We start from the raw sequence: 15,419 nt of genomic DNA on the forward strand, positions 1-15,419 counted from the left end.
ACCTACCCAAAAATCTTCTATTCATTAAGTCTCAAGCACTTCCTCCTCTGTGGAACCTTCTTCCCTCATCACATCCAGCAGAGTCATTTACCTCCTTGTTTGTGCTCAAATCTTTTTTTTTTTTTTTTTTTTTTTTTTTGCCATTTCTTGGGCCGCTCCCGCGGCATATGGAGGTTCCCAGGCTAGGGGTCGAATCGGAGCTGTAGCTGCCAGCCTATGCCAGAGCCACAGCAACGCAGGATCCGAGCCGCGTCTGCAACCTACACCACAGCTCACGGCAACGCTGGATCCTTAACCCACTGAGCAAGGGCAGGGATCGAACCCAAAACCTCATGGTTCCTAGTCGGATTTGTTAACCACACTGTGCCACGACGGGAACTCCTGTGCTCAAATCTTTAAAAAGCTGTGGCAACCAAATATGCTATTGTTCAAACTGGAACACTTTGAGAGGGAAGGGGGCACTAAAGATAATTATTATTATGGAATTTTAAAATAGCAAGTGTATACATATGCCCCCACATGTCTATTTTTATGTTGGTAGAACTATAAGTAGTTCCATCCAAACATTGCTTTTGAAATAAGATTATTACTTACAATAATAAAAAAAATTGAAGTAAAAATTTTATAATTATCTTAAAGAGTTTAAGCAGGATAACTTTTCTTAGTATATATACACGTTCTTTAACTTCTTAGAAAATATCTCTGATATTTTCTTGGAGAATATACTTTACAATATGGTCTCATTGTTTTTAATTTTTAAGGTGAAATTGTCCATAGTCTTTTGCAAAGTTTCATTTCATGGTTACTAAATTTTAAATGGCTGACACTTTTAACTGACTCTTCACTACAGACTATAATATTTTAAATTAGAATATACTCTATGGTGCTTGAACAAATTGCTAATTAAAGAAGCTCTTCTTTTTGTTTGTATTGAAAAGTATAATTATATAGCTCAAATACTTCCATAGGCACTGGATCATTATACTTTTTGCCTCTATTCTTAGCATCTTTTAAAAAATAAATATTACTACAGAAAAGAAATTCATCAAATCTATACTTCTTTTGAATGTTTACCAAATTTTAATGCTGCAAAATCAAAGGCCTTCTTAACTCATTTCACTTTGGTAAATATGAATTTGTCCAAAGAAACACAGATGACCAGACTGAATGTTCTTTACCTAAGTTTAGATATGTCATTTGAGCTCTCAATATTTATTTTGTTCTGTTTTTTTTTCCTTTGCTTTAATAGAGAGACAGAATTCAATGACTTTCGGCTTGTAAGCCTTCTAAAAAAACATAGTTCACTAAAAGTTTCAAAAACCAAAAGTTTTTGATACTCCATTGATTGATCAATCTAGTTAAAGACTTCCAAGTAATTTTGAACAATATTCTATCAACGTTTAGAGGATTCGCTTTCAAAAAGCTCCATTTCTCTGTAGTACACCTGGATTGATTTACCAAGCAATTCTTCAAAAGTTCAGTGTTAAGATCCAATTGATAGATAAGTAGCCAAGAGAGTAAGAAAGAGAGTGTGTGTATGTGTGTGTGCATAGCTGTGTGCACACATGAGGGAGACAGAGACAGAGGGAGAGAACTGTAGGGGAGGAAAAGTGGTGAAAAGTGGTTGATGCGATGACATTACACTGCTGGGCTTCTTCCCAGAATCTGTATTTTCAGGTTAACACCAATGGCTTAAGCAGCTTGTTTTATCAGGATAAATAGTCCAACGCTGGAATAAAAGTACAATGATATGTCTCTAAAAATAAAGTCATTCTCTAAAACAGAGGGAAATCAGTCTGTTTTTGTTTGTTTGTTTTTTGTTTTTATTTCAATGACTAGTTGATATACGGTCTTCTCAAATCCTTTTCAAAATAAGCACAATAAGATCACTTTTCAGACTCCCATAGGTGTTTATGTGTCAAAATAAATGATAAAATACAAGTTCCTAATAGACAAACTGACATCCTAACTACCTACCTACTTTGGCAGTTAAAATATCCTGTTATAATAAAGTCCTACTTAATAGCTTTTGGGAACTATCCTGCTATTCGTTTTATAAAAATAGAAATTAATCAGAAGTCTCGTGTACTGTCCAAGCAGAGCCTGATGAAGAGCCACTAGGTAATGCCTTTGCTAGGACTTTCACGGTACCTCATACTGGTTCAGGAACATGTGGAGCTGCTGAACGCTGATTCTCAGGTCAGTCTCGTTGAACTCATAAGGAATATTCCACCCCAGGGGTCCAAATTTCCGTCTCTCTTGCACCAGAGCATGAAAGAAACAGAGGCCATACAGTAATTTCTTGAATTCTTCCTGTAATGAGAAGAAATGGTGTAACATCATTATTTTTTCTCCTAACATTGCATTATGCTTATCACATTTTTAAAGTGAAAGTAATTAATTCATTTTGCTAATAAATATGTCCATCTCAAAGTAAAACTAAAACAGAATTCACCGTTTCTACCAGCTATTCAGGCAAAACTACCCATTTGTATGCACATTCAGTTGACACACACAGCTACTATGTACACTATGCCTTCGGAAAGCATACTAGGCTAGTCTAATTTAACATTACCTAACAGGGTTTTGGGAGTTTCAATTTGGGCATCACAAGGCAAGAAGTGTGAATTCCAATATTTGGTCCCAGATGACCATAGAGAAATTTCAAAGGAGACAACTCAAAAAGAAGCTCTACAAACATTTTGAGATTGAAATTTTGGGCAGCCTCATGGTTTTTCTGGTTACTCTTAGGTAATAGAAAGTCCTATATTGGAGTTCCCGTCGTGGAGCAGTGGAAACGAATCTGACTAGGAACCAAGAGGTTGCAGGTTTGATACCTGGCCTTGCTTAGTGGGTTAAAGATCTGGCATTGCCGTGAGGTATGGTGTAGGTCGCAGACGCGGCTGGGATCTGATGTTGCTGTGGCTGTGGTTTAGGCTGGCAGCTGTAGCTCCGATTGGACCTCTAGCCTGGGAACCTGCATATGCCATGGGTATGGCCCTAAAAAGCAAGGAAAAAAAAAAAAAAGTCCAGTAGTCACCATTGATTGCAAAGCCAGCCTTGATTTAGAAATTAGAAAGCACGATGTGGGAGTTCCCATTGTGGTGCAGTGGAAACAAATCTGACTAGTATCCATGAGGATATGGGTTCCATCCCTGGCCTTGTTCAGTGGGTCAGTGATCTGGCATTGCCGTGAGCTGTGGTGTAAGTTGCAGATGTGGCTCGGATCCCGCATTGCTGTGGCTATGGTGTAGGCCAGCAGCTGCAGCTCCCATTCGAACTTCCATATGCCGCAGGTACGGCCCTGAAAAGCAAGAGAAAAAAAAAGTACGATGTAATATATTTACCATTTATATCCTCCACAAAGAGGATGTAAAAGTGGTCAAAATAGAGCTTGAGAGATACATGAGCTGATACATGTGCCCAGCAGCTGGGATGGAGTGGGAAAATGCAAAACTCAGTCTATGGCCATGTGGGCGCCATATGATGATGGGCTGTGGGATGGAAATGGGTAGCCCTCTCTCAGATGGTGGACCAATCTGATGTGAATTCCAGGGAGCAAGACAGGGAGCTGGACCAGAAGTGTCAGCCAGTGGTCATTTTAAAGTTTTCCTGTTTAAGAGAGCTTGTGTCGGAGGATAAGGAAACTCCAACAGCAAGAGCCTGTATGAAGTGAAGTCTGGAGTGTCAGAAACAGCCGGCTGCAGGGGAGGCACAGCCAGGGGTGATGGGGTCACAGAGAGGTCTGCCAGGGGAGCCAAAAGAGAACCTATGAAAGAACTCACAAGGCAAAAAGTCAGCTTTAAATCCCTGCCAAGTGCAAAGAGCTTCTGGCTAAAGCAGTCCAGAATAGGAACCTCTGCCTTTCCTGCCTCACCCCTGCACATGCTCTGATCTGAGTGATCAGTATCAGCAGCTATCGTGTGCAGGAGGAGTTACAAAAAGAAAGATCTTCACCAGGCACATGAAAAGATGCTCAACATTAATAGTTATTAGAGAAATGCACATTAAAACCACAATGAGGTACCACCTCACACTGGTCAAAATGGCCACCATCAAAAAGACCACAAATACCAAATGCTGGAGAGGGTGTAAAGAAAAGAGTACCCTCCTACACTACTGGTGGGAGTGTAAATTGGTGCAGCCACTATGTGAAACAGTATGAAGTTTCCTTAAAAAACTAAAAATAGGGAGTTCCCGTCATGGCGCAGGGGTTAACGAATCCGACTAAGAACCATGAGGTTGCGGGTTCGATCCCTGTCCTTGCTCAGTGGGTTAAGGATCCGGCGTTGCTGTGAGCTGTGGTGTAGGTTGCAGACGCGGCTCAGATCCCACGTTGCTGTGGCTCTAGCATAGGCTGGTGGCTACAGCTTCGATTAGACCCCTAGCGTGGGAACCTCCATATGCCGCGGGAGCGGCCCGAGAAATGGCAAAAAGACAAAAAGGCCAAAAAAACAAAAAAACAAAAAAACCCCCCTAAAAATAGAATTATCATATGACCCAGCAATTCCACTCCTGGGTATATATCCAGAAAGAACTCAAAAAATCTAATCCAAAAAGATAACACACCCCAATGTTCACAACAGCACTAGTCACAATAGACAAGACATGGAACAACCCAAGCACCCATCAATAGATGATTGGGTCAGTATACACGATGGAATATTACTCGGCCACATAAAAGAATGAAATATTGCCATTTGTAGCAACATGGATGGACCTAGAGAATATTATACTTAGTGAAATAAGTCAAAGAAAGACAAACACTATGATATCACTTGTGTGTAGAATATGAAAAATAAAACAAATCTATATATAATATAGAAAACAGACTCACAGACATAGAAAACAAACTTATGGTTTCCAAAGGGGAGAGGAAGGGAAGAAGGGGCAAATTAGAAGTATGGGATTAACAGATACTATTAAACTAATTATTAAACATAAGATAGATAAGCAACAAGGATTTATTTACTGTATAGCAGAAGGGATTATATTCATTATATTGTAATAACATATAATGGAATATAACTTGAAAAAATATAACTGAGTCACTTTTCTATACACCTGAAACTAAGACAACTACAATAAAAAAAAGAAAGATGCCAACTCTATCTTCTTTCCCCAGTGGAATGAAGCCCACCAATTAGAGGCTGAAGGTGAGATGCTACAGAGTTGAAACCTACATTTTGAATAATGTAGGTTATTCATTCAAATTCAAAGTATTGCTTAATATATTGTGTTGCACTTTCTGGTGTCTGAAGCAAGATTGGCTTTGCAGTGCAATAACTACAGGTCATTTTATTACTAGATGGTAACCAGGAAAGCCATAAGACTGCCCAAAGTTTCATCCAAGGGCTGGGGGGCACTTTCCCTCATGGAATAAAATTGAAAGGGAGAGTAAGAAGGTAGCATAAATTCAATCACATAGGTGAGAGAAGAAAAGTTAAACATGCTGTGCTAATTCTGCAACTGTTTTGGATAATCAGTGAACTGGGCAAATCAATAAGTGTGTTGAAGTGGGAGCCAGGCTTCTCACTGTAGCAGAAGGGACATGCAACTGTGGAAGGAGGAAAAGCAAGAAAGAACCATTGGCAAATGAACTGAAGTTGGAGGTATTGCTACAAATTTGTTATTTCTAAAAGCTATGAGTGTTTCTGTGTGCATGAACTCGTTTGTATGTATTATATGTACATACATATATTTGTACATATGGCTATATATAATACATGTATATATTTTCAAGTTCTCTCCACAAAAAGGGTCAGAATCACAGACAGTAAATGCAGTAGCAAGGAGCTCATCCAGCATCCAGCTCTTGGTCTCTAATACCATTCACCACTATATAGGAACCAGGGTTCTTCAGAAACATGGCTGATCCCAGGACTAGAAAAGTAAATAATAAATGATGGGACCTACAGCAAGTACAAAAGGATCTTCCACTGACCAATTCTGGGACAACTTAAACAAAAGACTTAAGAATAGTAATGAATTGTAAACCACTGGAAAAATTCATGAGACCACACCAATAAAAGATAAATAGGGTAGAAGGGAGGGCTGTTGTTGACAATAGCATGGCAAGTGTCAAATGTGGAGGGAGAAATGGAGTTGGAGTGGCCACAGGGAATAAGTGGGTCAAGCAAGAATCATCATTGGCTACTAAATCTGGGTCACGGCAGATTTTGATAAGGAACAGGATATTTTTTTTCGGCCGCATCCATGGCATGTGGAAGTTCCTGGGCCAGGGACTGAACCCATGCCACAGCAGTGACCCAGGCTGCTGCAATGACACTGCCAGATCCTTAACCCACTGAGCCACCAGGGAACTCCAAGGACTAGGATATTTGCATGGTCCAAAATGTCTCCTCACAGACTGATTATTGGCTTCAAGGGGCAAAGCCGTTATATAGTGAAAAAATCAAATCACATTTTGTCTGGGTGAACAAAATTGGTATCATCAGTTAGGGATAAACAGGCATCATGAGATATTCCGAGGATGTGACTTCACCCATGTCCTGGTGTGGATGAGGATGGAGAACTTGAACCAAGTCACGAGGAAATAAACAAGCCCAGAGTGAGAAATGTTCTATTAAAAACAACAGGGGGTGATGAATCCTTCAGAAATGTCAGTGTCATCAAAGACAGAGAAAGGCTGAGGCCATGGTCCAGATTAAAGAAGAAAAGGAGACATGGCAACTGAATGTGATACTAACCCTGGATCAATCCGTGGTGAACAGGGAAAATGCTCTAAAGGACATTACTACATCAACCGACAAACGGGGGACACAAACAGGAGATTAGATATGATAGTGTATTCTTGTTAAATTTACTAAAATAATAACTGTAATGGGATAAGATACTCTCTCTATTCTTAAGACATATACACTGCAGTATTTATTTAGGAATAAAGGACAGTGACTTAAGTAACTTACCTATAGCTGGTCATGTTAATGGGAGGCAAATACAGGTAAAGAGCATAAGATGGTTCTTTGTACTACTTTTATACTTGCAACTTCAAGTTTAAAATGATTTCCAAATAAAATGTCAAAACAGAAGAATTATGGTGTGCTGCTTTGGTAATCTGAGGTTTTGGTTTGGACTTCTCATGCCTGTGACTACCACTAGAGAGACCTCTGGATCTAGAAGAACGGGCGGGGGAGTAAAATTTTGCAAAAGGGCTTCTGTCCAGCCATCATGTGCAGAAATGCCCTCACCACTTACCTAGGAGTAACCTGCTCTCTCTGGGCCAAATAAATGCAAAATTTTGTCCTATAGAAGGTCTCGGATGCTCAGGATAAGGTCTGACTTAATTTTAAATACAGGCCCTCTTTTGTTTTTCAGTACCCCAGATTTTCATTTAATGAAAGCACTTCTTCATTCTTAAGGCAATCTTTTGATGTGTACTGAAAACATATTCCAACACCAAGAGTGTGAGTTTTTTAATGGTAAAAATTTACCAAGGTTCACAACCTCTCTTAAAAAGAAACCCTTCCATTTTTAATTACGGCAAAACACTGTGAAACAATTTTAGGTCACAGACATTCACATACAGAATTCTAATCATGAAAGCAGTGGGTGGCTTCCCTGCTTGCCGGGTGATGCTGGAAAAAAAAAAAAAAAGACTATGAGCCCCATCAATCAGGGAGTAAAATCATTTTGGCTCTCATTATAGTTATATGGAGGAAATATTTTTATGTTTTAATTTAAAGATATGGCTCCAAATAGCAAAGGGCTCAGTTAATATCCTGAAACAAGATTCCCAACCTTGCAGATCTGTACTGGGAATGGCTTACAGCTGACTTTCTAAATAGAAAGCTGCATAATTAATGACACCCCACAAGATCTCAGCTGAGCAGGAATGAGGCTGGTGGTAAAATTAAAATAAAATATTAATAAAATTGACTTCAGTACAGTCAATAATCAGTAATCAAAACCAACTGCACTACAATGCAGGAGGCCTATTTAATTTTCAGTTTTACTCAGCACACACATCCAGGATCATCAGGGACCACTTGAATTGCTTTACAGGGCTGAGGTAACAAGACTTAGCCATTACTAACAGGCTTTTTGCAGCTGCCAAAGAACTCAGGGTCAGAGATCGGGTCCATGAGGTAAGATCGAATGATATTAGCCCGTAAACCTTTCGGTGCCTCGTTGGTCATTTTCACTCCATTCTGCAGTACAGACACCGGGAAAGTTGGAGATGGGTAACTTGTCAGCCAAAGTCGGAAATCTGGGTGTGTTGTTTCTGCACTTAACTCCTGCAGAAAAAAAAAAAAAAAGAAAGAAATGAGATACAAAAAAGTACATAAAATGCAAGAATTATCTCTAGCTAGCATGCGCATGGGATGGGCTGCAAGTGGGAGGAAGCATTTTTACAAAATATAGCTTATTGCTGCAGTTTAAGGCAAAAGCCGTAAAAATCCAATTCTGTTCCTGAAACAACATATTTCACTGACAAGGCCCAGACTGTCACCATCCTCCTTGATACAATTAAATCACGTGACTGGAAGGTTTACAAAGGCATTACATAACCCAGAGTTGGCCCCAGTAAAGACGAAGACATTCCCCCAAATCTTGTGTCTTCACTGATGTTGCTGAAATATTTACAGAAATATTTCTCTGCCCTAGATCCAGATCAAGAATGATGCCTTCTTCTTGCTGTAACCAGGTTGTGAGAATAAGCAATGCATTCAGAAAAATCAATATTAAACCAAATAGGCATTAAAAAAAGAGGTTTTTGAAAGATGAGGAGAACTAGTATATCCTGAAGCATTAAACCATATCACTATTAGCGACACTGTTTATGGGGATAGTCAGGCCAGCTCTGTGGAGGATGACAGAACCCTCACTAATGACCATCATGAAGGCTGCACAGAGCCTTGGAATCAAGGGTCTTTCCTTCCCTCCTGTTGTAACCCACTCCCTAATGCTAACTCCTCCAATTGTCCATGTCAGTGGTTTCTATATTTTTAAATTGCAAATCTTTAACAGTTAAAAAAAAATATTTGTACATTCATGTGGTGAAGGGGCGGGCAGGGGAATCTGTAGGATGCTTAGGTACCCCAGGTATCTTCTTTAATAAATGGCGAAGCCACCATCTTTTCCTCCTACAGCTGCCCTACGCCCAGTGACTTGAATAGCATGACTCATGGGACTTTGGGCCAAGTTCACCATCCACTGGGGACAGCTCTTCTCTCCTAGATGACTCTCTGATAGACATGTATGCGATAATTCAACAGGTCATGAGAAAGACCTAGAGATAGGGGAACCATGAGGAAACAGACACAAATATAAAGCCCCTAATTTAAGGCCTGAAGCATGAGTAGATGTTAGTAAGGCCAAAAAATATTAAAGGAGAGTTTTTCGGAGAGAAATAACATCAATTATGGAGGCAGACATTCTTGAGAAAGTGTGCTACCCCGGTGAAAGTGAAAAGAAGGTCTCATCACTAGAGCACAGAAGTCAGGATGGAAAGTGGCCTGAGACAGAACCGGAGAGGCAGCCAAGTTCAGATGAAGGGTGTTTTAAGCTAGGACGGGCTGTGAACTTTGTCTTCACACAGTGGGAAGCCATCAAAAGGTTTTAAATGGTGAGGCATTATTCATTCACTAGGTCAGTTAAGTATTTATTGATTCCGTCCTATGAGCCAGGCACTATTCAAGGTGCTAGAGATAAACCAGAGAACAAAACAGTGCTCACATTCTAGTGGGAGATGCAGACAAAATAAAATGGTGACAAGTGGCATGAAGAACAATGCATCTGCTCCCTAAGTATCAGCTGGATGCCTGGATAGGGAAAGTTATGTCAATTTAGTAGCCTAAGGGATGTGAGTTAGGAGAGGGCTGGAGTCACATGTCATTACAGTGGATACATTTTTCTCTGTTTTTTGAAATCAAACTTCAGGTTCTCTATTTACTCAGTTGAGCTACGTGGGGTTTTCATCCAGGAAATTCTGCCTACCAAAATAGGGAAGTACAGTGATCCACTGCCAGGAGGGTGTGAGGAGTGCTCTTTGGCTTCAGATTCATCCTCTGTGGCAGGGGCACCGACTAAGTGGGTGAGACGTGAGTTAAAGAAAAGTTACATCCGGAAGCCTTTTGGTTTGGAGGAACCACACAAATTTCACCCTGAAAAGACTTCTTTGTTGTTTTTGATCCACTGCTGCCACAAGTAAATTGGTTTCTGTCTACCTTGTGGTTTATTCCCATCTTTTTTATTTTTATTTTTTTGTCTTTTTGGGGTAACATCTGCGGCATATGGAGATTCCCAGACTAGGGGTAGAATTGGAGCTGTAGCTGCCGGCCTATGCCACAGCCACAACAACATCAGATCCGAGCTGCATCTGCAACCTACACCACAGCTCACAGCAACGCCAGATCCTTAACCCAGTGGGTGGGGCCAAGGATCAAACCCGTGTCCTCATGGATACTAGTCGGGTTCATTAACTGCCGAGCCACGACGGGAACTCCTGCTCCCATCTTTGAGACGGATCCTCTGGATTAAAGAGCTTTCTGACACATAGGATGAACCCTTGCCCGTGGTAGAAGGGATCTGGTGAGGTTGGCCATGTGCTGTCCTCTGGATCCCCATAGGAGCCCATCTCCCCTGTAATCCAGCCTTGCTGCTAACCTGCAACCCTCAGATTAGAGGATGGGAATGGAGTTACTTAGATGGTATGTCTATTACCAATTATATAAGGGGACACAATCTCACAGAAATACACTAGCATTTTTACCTCACAAACTCTCTCAAGGGTTGGCATCCAAGAGGTGGCGAGGTGACAATTCTGAAGAACAACCCATGTTCCTTCTTTGATAGCTTTTTCTAACATCTTCATAGCTATGGGCCCTTGGCCTTGACCAAGAGATAAAGAGCTAAGCTTTGATCCTCCATATCCCTGTGTACGAGAATAGTGAAGAAGTTATTTAAAATCACATTTTACAGAAGAATCAATAACATCATGACAGGAAGTGTTAATATTAAATATATTAAAATTTAATGATATAGCAACTCCCAAAGTTCCCAAACACATAGAGCCCTAGAAACCTCTTACTGATTAAGAAGCCAATAAACAGATAAAAAGCAAGCCAATTCAAGTAGGGAACAGTCACAGTAGTAAATGAAAATGTCTGTAGGGTTTTTGATTGTTGAGATAAGGACAGGAAAAAATGAAGAAGACTTTTACTATGAGGAAGTGATGGAAGAGCCTGGTTATCATGCAGCAACTCCTATTCAAAGCCGAAAAGAAAACTATGAATAGACAAATGAACTTGCCCAGCTCCCTCCAAATTTTTGAATAATTACATTTTTAACTAATTTGGCTACTACCTAAAATTCAGAAGGGGAAAAACCCATTAGCTCCTAATTCCCATTCGAGTTTATTTAAAGAATCCTGTGGGAATATTTACTTGGAATGCATTTCTCCTACATCCTAAATCATCTGCATCTTCCTGATACCATGTCTATGACTCCCTGGTCTTTATTTCTAGGGCTGTTACCACCCAAATTCCATTCTGGAAGAGAACTTGACTTATGGGAGCAGTGGAGGAGTAGGCCCTGCCTGAATGTCCACAGCAGACTGACACAAGCAGTTAGAAGCAGCAGAAAACAAAATAGAGTTTTAAGGTACCTGGTCATCAGCAAATTTTAGAAGAGCAGCCATGGGATCCGCCCCAGGAGAGAGCACAAAAATCAGTGGTGCACAGCAGTTACTGTCAGCAAATGCCTTGGACAGATCAAATGGAGGTGGTTCAATGAATGCACGCCCCAATCTGTTAGTTATAAATTCTTGTAGCATTGGAATAACCTAGAAAGGACAAGAATATATTTGAAGGAATATTTAAAATCTGCCTAAAACATTAAAAGCATCACATTTGAAGGTATTTTATTATTTATTGATTGATTTTTGGCTGCACCTATGGCTTATGGAAGTTTCCAGGCCAGGGACTGAATCTGCACCACAGCAGCGACAACACTGGCTCCTTAAACCCTGGAACCACAAAAGAACTCCTCAACTGTGCTTTAAAACAATGGACTCTAGAGTTCCTGTTGTGGCACAGTGGGTTAAGAACCTGACATAGTGTCTGTGAGGATGTAGATTTGATCCCTTGCCTTGCTCAGTGGGTTAAGGATCTGATGTTGCTGCAAGCTGCAGCTTTAGTGTGCAGCTGAAGGTGTGATTTGACTCCTAGACAGGAAATTTATGAGTGCCTTGGGTGTGGCCTTAAAAATAAAAAATTAAAAAATTAAAACAATGGATTCTATCTACATTCACTTAGGTATTGAAAAAGATTGGTAAAGAGTCAAAGGCATTACTTTATATAGTTGTCTTTTAGATGGAAAGAAACTAAATGTTATTTAAATAATAAAAGGTGAGTGGTTAGTGATGCCAGAATTTAAAGGCATTTTTCTTCATTTTAGTGAGTATTTAACACGTCCTGGATGAAGAATATAAGAAACATTAATTCTTAAGTTTTAAAAGGCTATGTTCCAAAGTCCACAACTCAAAAGTAGAAATTCTAACATGGTTTATATAATACTATACCACCAAGAAAGAAGTGATATAGCTGAAAAAGGAAAAGTATTGTGGAAGAGAAACAAGCCATACTCCTAAGAAACAGGTAAAACTACATTGCATAAATCTTCTGATAACATGACTGTGCATTTTCTGGGAGCATGTTTGAGAAAGAGTAGAACTTTGGGGCTTGGGGGTGACTTTCAGGCACTGAAGCAGGAGTGGAAATGCATTAAGCAGCATGACTGATGTACAGCCCCAGGTACACCTTTCCTTCTTTCTGGTGAAAGGTCTACACCTGGCATCTCTGGGCGATGGTGCAAATGAGTGACAAGAACACAAAGAATTTTTTGAAAGTTTCAGAATCACTTCAACTGGACACCTGCTTCTATCTCAAGCATGGAACTTTAAATTAGGAGGGCAACTCCACCAGCCTATGACTTTTTTGTACTTAAAGCAAATAGCAGGAGCAATTTGCAGATACCAAGAATTTCAAAAAGACAGTATTCTCTGAAGAAAGTTACAAATATTTCCAAATTTTAATAGTGCACTCTCTGAAACATCTATTCACACAAGGTGGTTTTTGTTTTTGTTTTGTCTTTTTTAGGGCTGCACCTATGGCATATGGAAGTTCCCAGGCTAGGGGTCTAATTGGAGCTGTAGCTGCCAACCTATGCCACAGCCGCAGAAACACCAGATCCAAGCCGCGACCTACACCACAGCTCATGGCAATGCTGGATCCTTAACCCACTGAGCAAGGCCAGGGATCAAACCTTCGTGTTCATGGATACTAGTCAGATTCGTTTCTGCTGAGCCATGACGGGAACTCCCCTACAAGTTTTAATAAGTAAAAATCATTGACCAGTCATAATACTTTAAGAACAATGTCAGCCCTGGTGTTTGTGTGTATGTGTGTGTGTGTGTTGGGGGTGGGGGGTGGGAAGAGAGAGAGAGACTGAGGATGTCAGAGTCGGGGACTGAGAAACAGTGAAGAAATATCTATGCTTAAATTAAAATTTTTAATCCTTCCCCAACAGTTTTCTAGATTCATTTAAACATGCAAAGGTATAAATAGTCCACTGGAAACAACCTAAATGTCCATTGACAGAGGAATGGATAAAGAAGACATGGTTGGTATGGTTGGTACATATACACAATGGAATACTACTCAGCCATAAAAATAGTGAAATAAGCCATTTGCAACAACATGGATGGATCTAGAGATTATCATACTAAGTGAGGTCAGAGAAAGGCAAATATCATATCACTTATACGTGCAAACTAAAATATGATACAAATGAATATTTTCATAAAACAGAAATAGGCTTACAGGCACACAAAACAACCTGATGGTAGAGGGGGAGAGATAAATTAGGAGTTTGGGAATAGCAGACACAAACTACTATATATAAAATTAACAATGAAGTCCTATTGTATAGCACAGGGAACTATATTCAGTATCCTGTAATAAACAATGATGGAAAAGAATATGAAGGAGAATATACACATATATGTATAACTGAATCATTTTGCTATACAACAGAGACTAGTACATTGTATATCAACTATACTTCAATAACAAATTTTAAAAAATTAAAAAATATGGAAAAGTAGAGAAGAGTAATAACTAATATATAAGTGCCATGTTGGCACAGATCTACCTAACAAGACTACTCATATATTGTTCCTGCACAATAAATATCTATTGAACGAATGAATGAATAAATTAGGCTTTCTTTGATGAAGATGGGATTCTAATTACAGAAGTTCTAAACAAAAAACTCAGAATAATAAATTCACCTATACATAAAGATTCATTTCTAGATAAGTTATTTCATGTTCCAGATTTTTTTTTTTTTTTTTTTTTTTTTTTTTTGCTTTTTAGGGATGCACCTGTGACCTATACCACAGCTAACAGCAACACCCAATCCTTAACCCATGGAGCTGGGCCAGGGGTCGAACATACATCCTCATGGATACTAGTCCGGTTCATTACCGCTGAGCCACAATGGGAACTCCCATGTTCCAGATATTATGAATGGGCACAGATATCAAGCTTATGGTGGAAAACTAAAAATATCCTAATTGCCTGTCCCAGGGCTTGTCCTTGCTCTTTTACCTATTATTCTCTTTATGGCTTATCTCTTCTTACCAGATTAAAAACAAAACAAAGGAAAATAAAATGATTTTTTTTAAATCATCTCTTTTTTTTGGTAAGATATTTATTTTTTCTACTATAGCTGATTTATAATGTTCTGTCAATAACCTCTCTTTTCTCAAGGCTAAATTCTTTTATTACTTTCTTTTTAAATTTATTTTGATTTTTTAAAAAATGTTAAAGTTTCATTGAAGTATAGTTGATTTACAATGTTGTGATATTTTCTGCTATACAACAAGTGAATTAGTTATACACACATACAATCCATTACTTTTTAGATTCCTTTCCCATTAAGATTATCACATAATATTGGGTAGAGCTCCCGTGCTGTACAGCAGGTCCCCATTTGCCAACCATTCCATATACCACAGTGTGCACATGCCAATCCCAAATCCCTAGCCATCCCTCCCTCTCACCTCTCTCCTTTGGTAACCATAAATTTCTTTCCAAAGTTTATGTGTCTGTTTTTGTCCTGCAGATAAGTTCATTTGTATCCTTTTTAAAGATTCCACCTATAAGTGATGTCACATCAAAGCTAACTTCTTTACTAAATTACAATTTTACAAACAAAATGAAAGCACATGGCTTTCAAGTGCATTGTTTTACTTTTACGGAGCTTGACTTCTGAGTGGCCTCTGCTCTGTATGCGGTTTTGTCTGGTATTATCCATTGAGCATACAAGGCTGGTGTAAAGTGATTTTTTTGTTAGTGCCCCCCTGTTAGGGGTCTACACCGGGGGATGAACAT

General features: G+C 39.4%; 1 protein-coding gene across 12 annotated transcripts in view; it reads right to left on the reverse strand.

The window, feature by feature from the left end:
- Window positions 1-15,419, reverse strand: part of DNAH7 (dynein axonemal heavy chain 7) — a 262,758-nt gene that overhangs the window by 36,779 nt on the left and 210,560 nt on the right. For all 12 annotated transcript variants that reach the window (XR_014830006.1, XM_085000229.1, XM_085000233.1 and 9 more), the window contains 4 exons: window positions 11,630-11,806; window positions 10,736-10,897; window positions 8,058-8,258; window positions 2,152-2,313 (listed from right to left, as the gene is read on the reverse strand). Coding sequence is in view for 11 of the 12 variants with exons in the window: in XM_085000229.1 (XP_084856355.1) it covers window positions 2,152-2,313; window positions 8,058-8,258; window positions 10,736-10,897; window positions 11,630-11,806 (702 nt within the window). In the remaining variant the exon portion in view is untranslated. The remainder of the gene's footprint in view (window positions 1-2,151; window positions 2,314-8,057; window positions 8,259-10,735; window positions 10,898-11,629; window positions 11,807-15,419) is intronic.

This window comes from Sus scrofa, chromosome 15, assembly GCF_054392235.1.
Source record: "Sus scrofa isolate SSC_HxYL_T2T_F1_AM1 chromosome 15, Sscrofa_HxYL_maternal_Yorkshire_Landrace_v2.0, whole genome shotgun sequence".
Lineage (NCBI taxonomy): Eukaryota > Metazoa > Chordata > Mammalia > Artiodactyla > Suidae > Sus > Sus scrofa.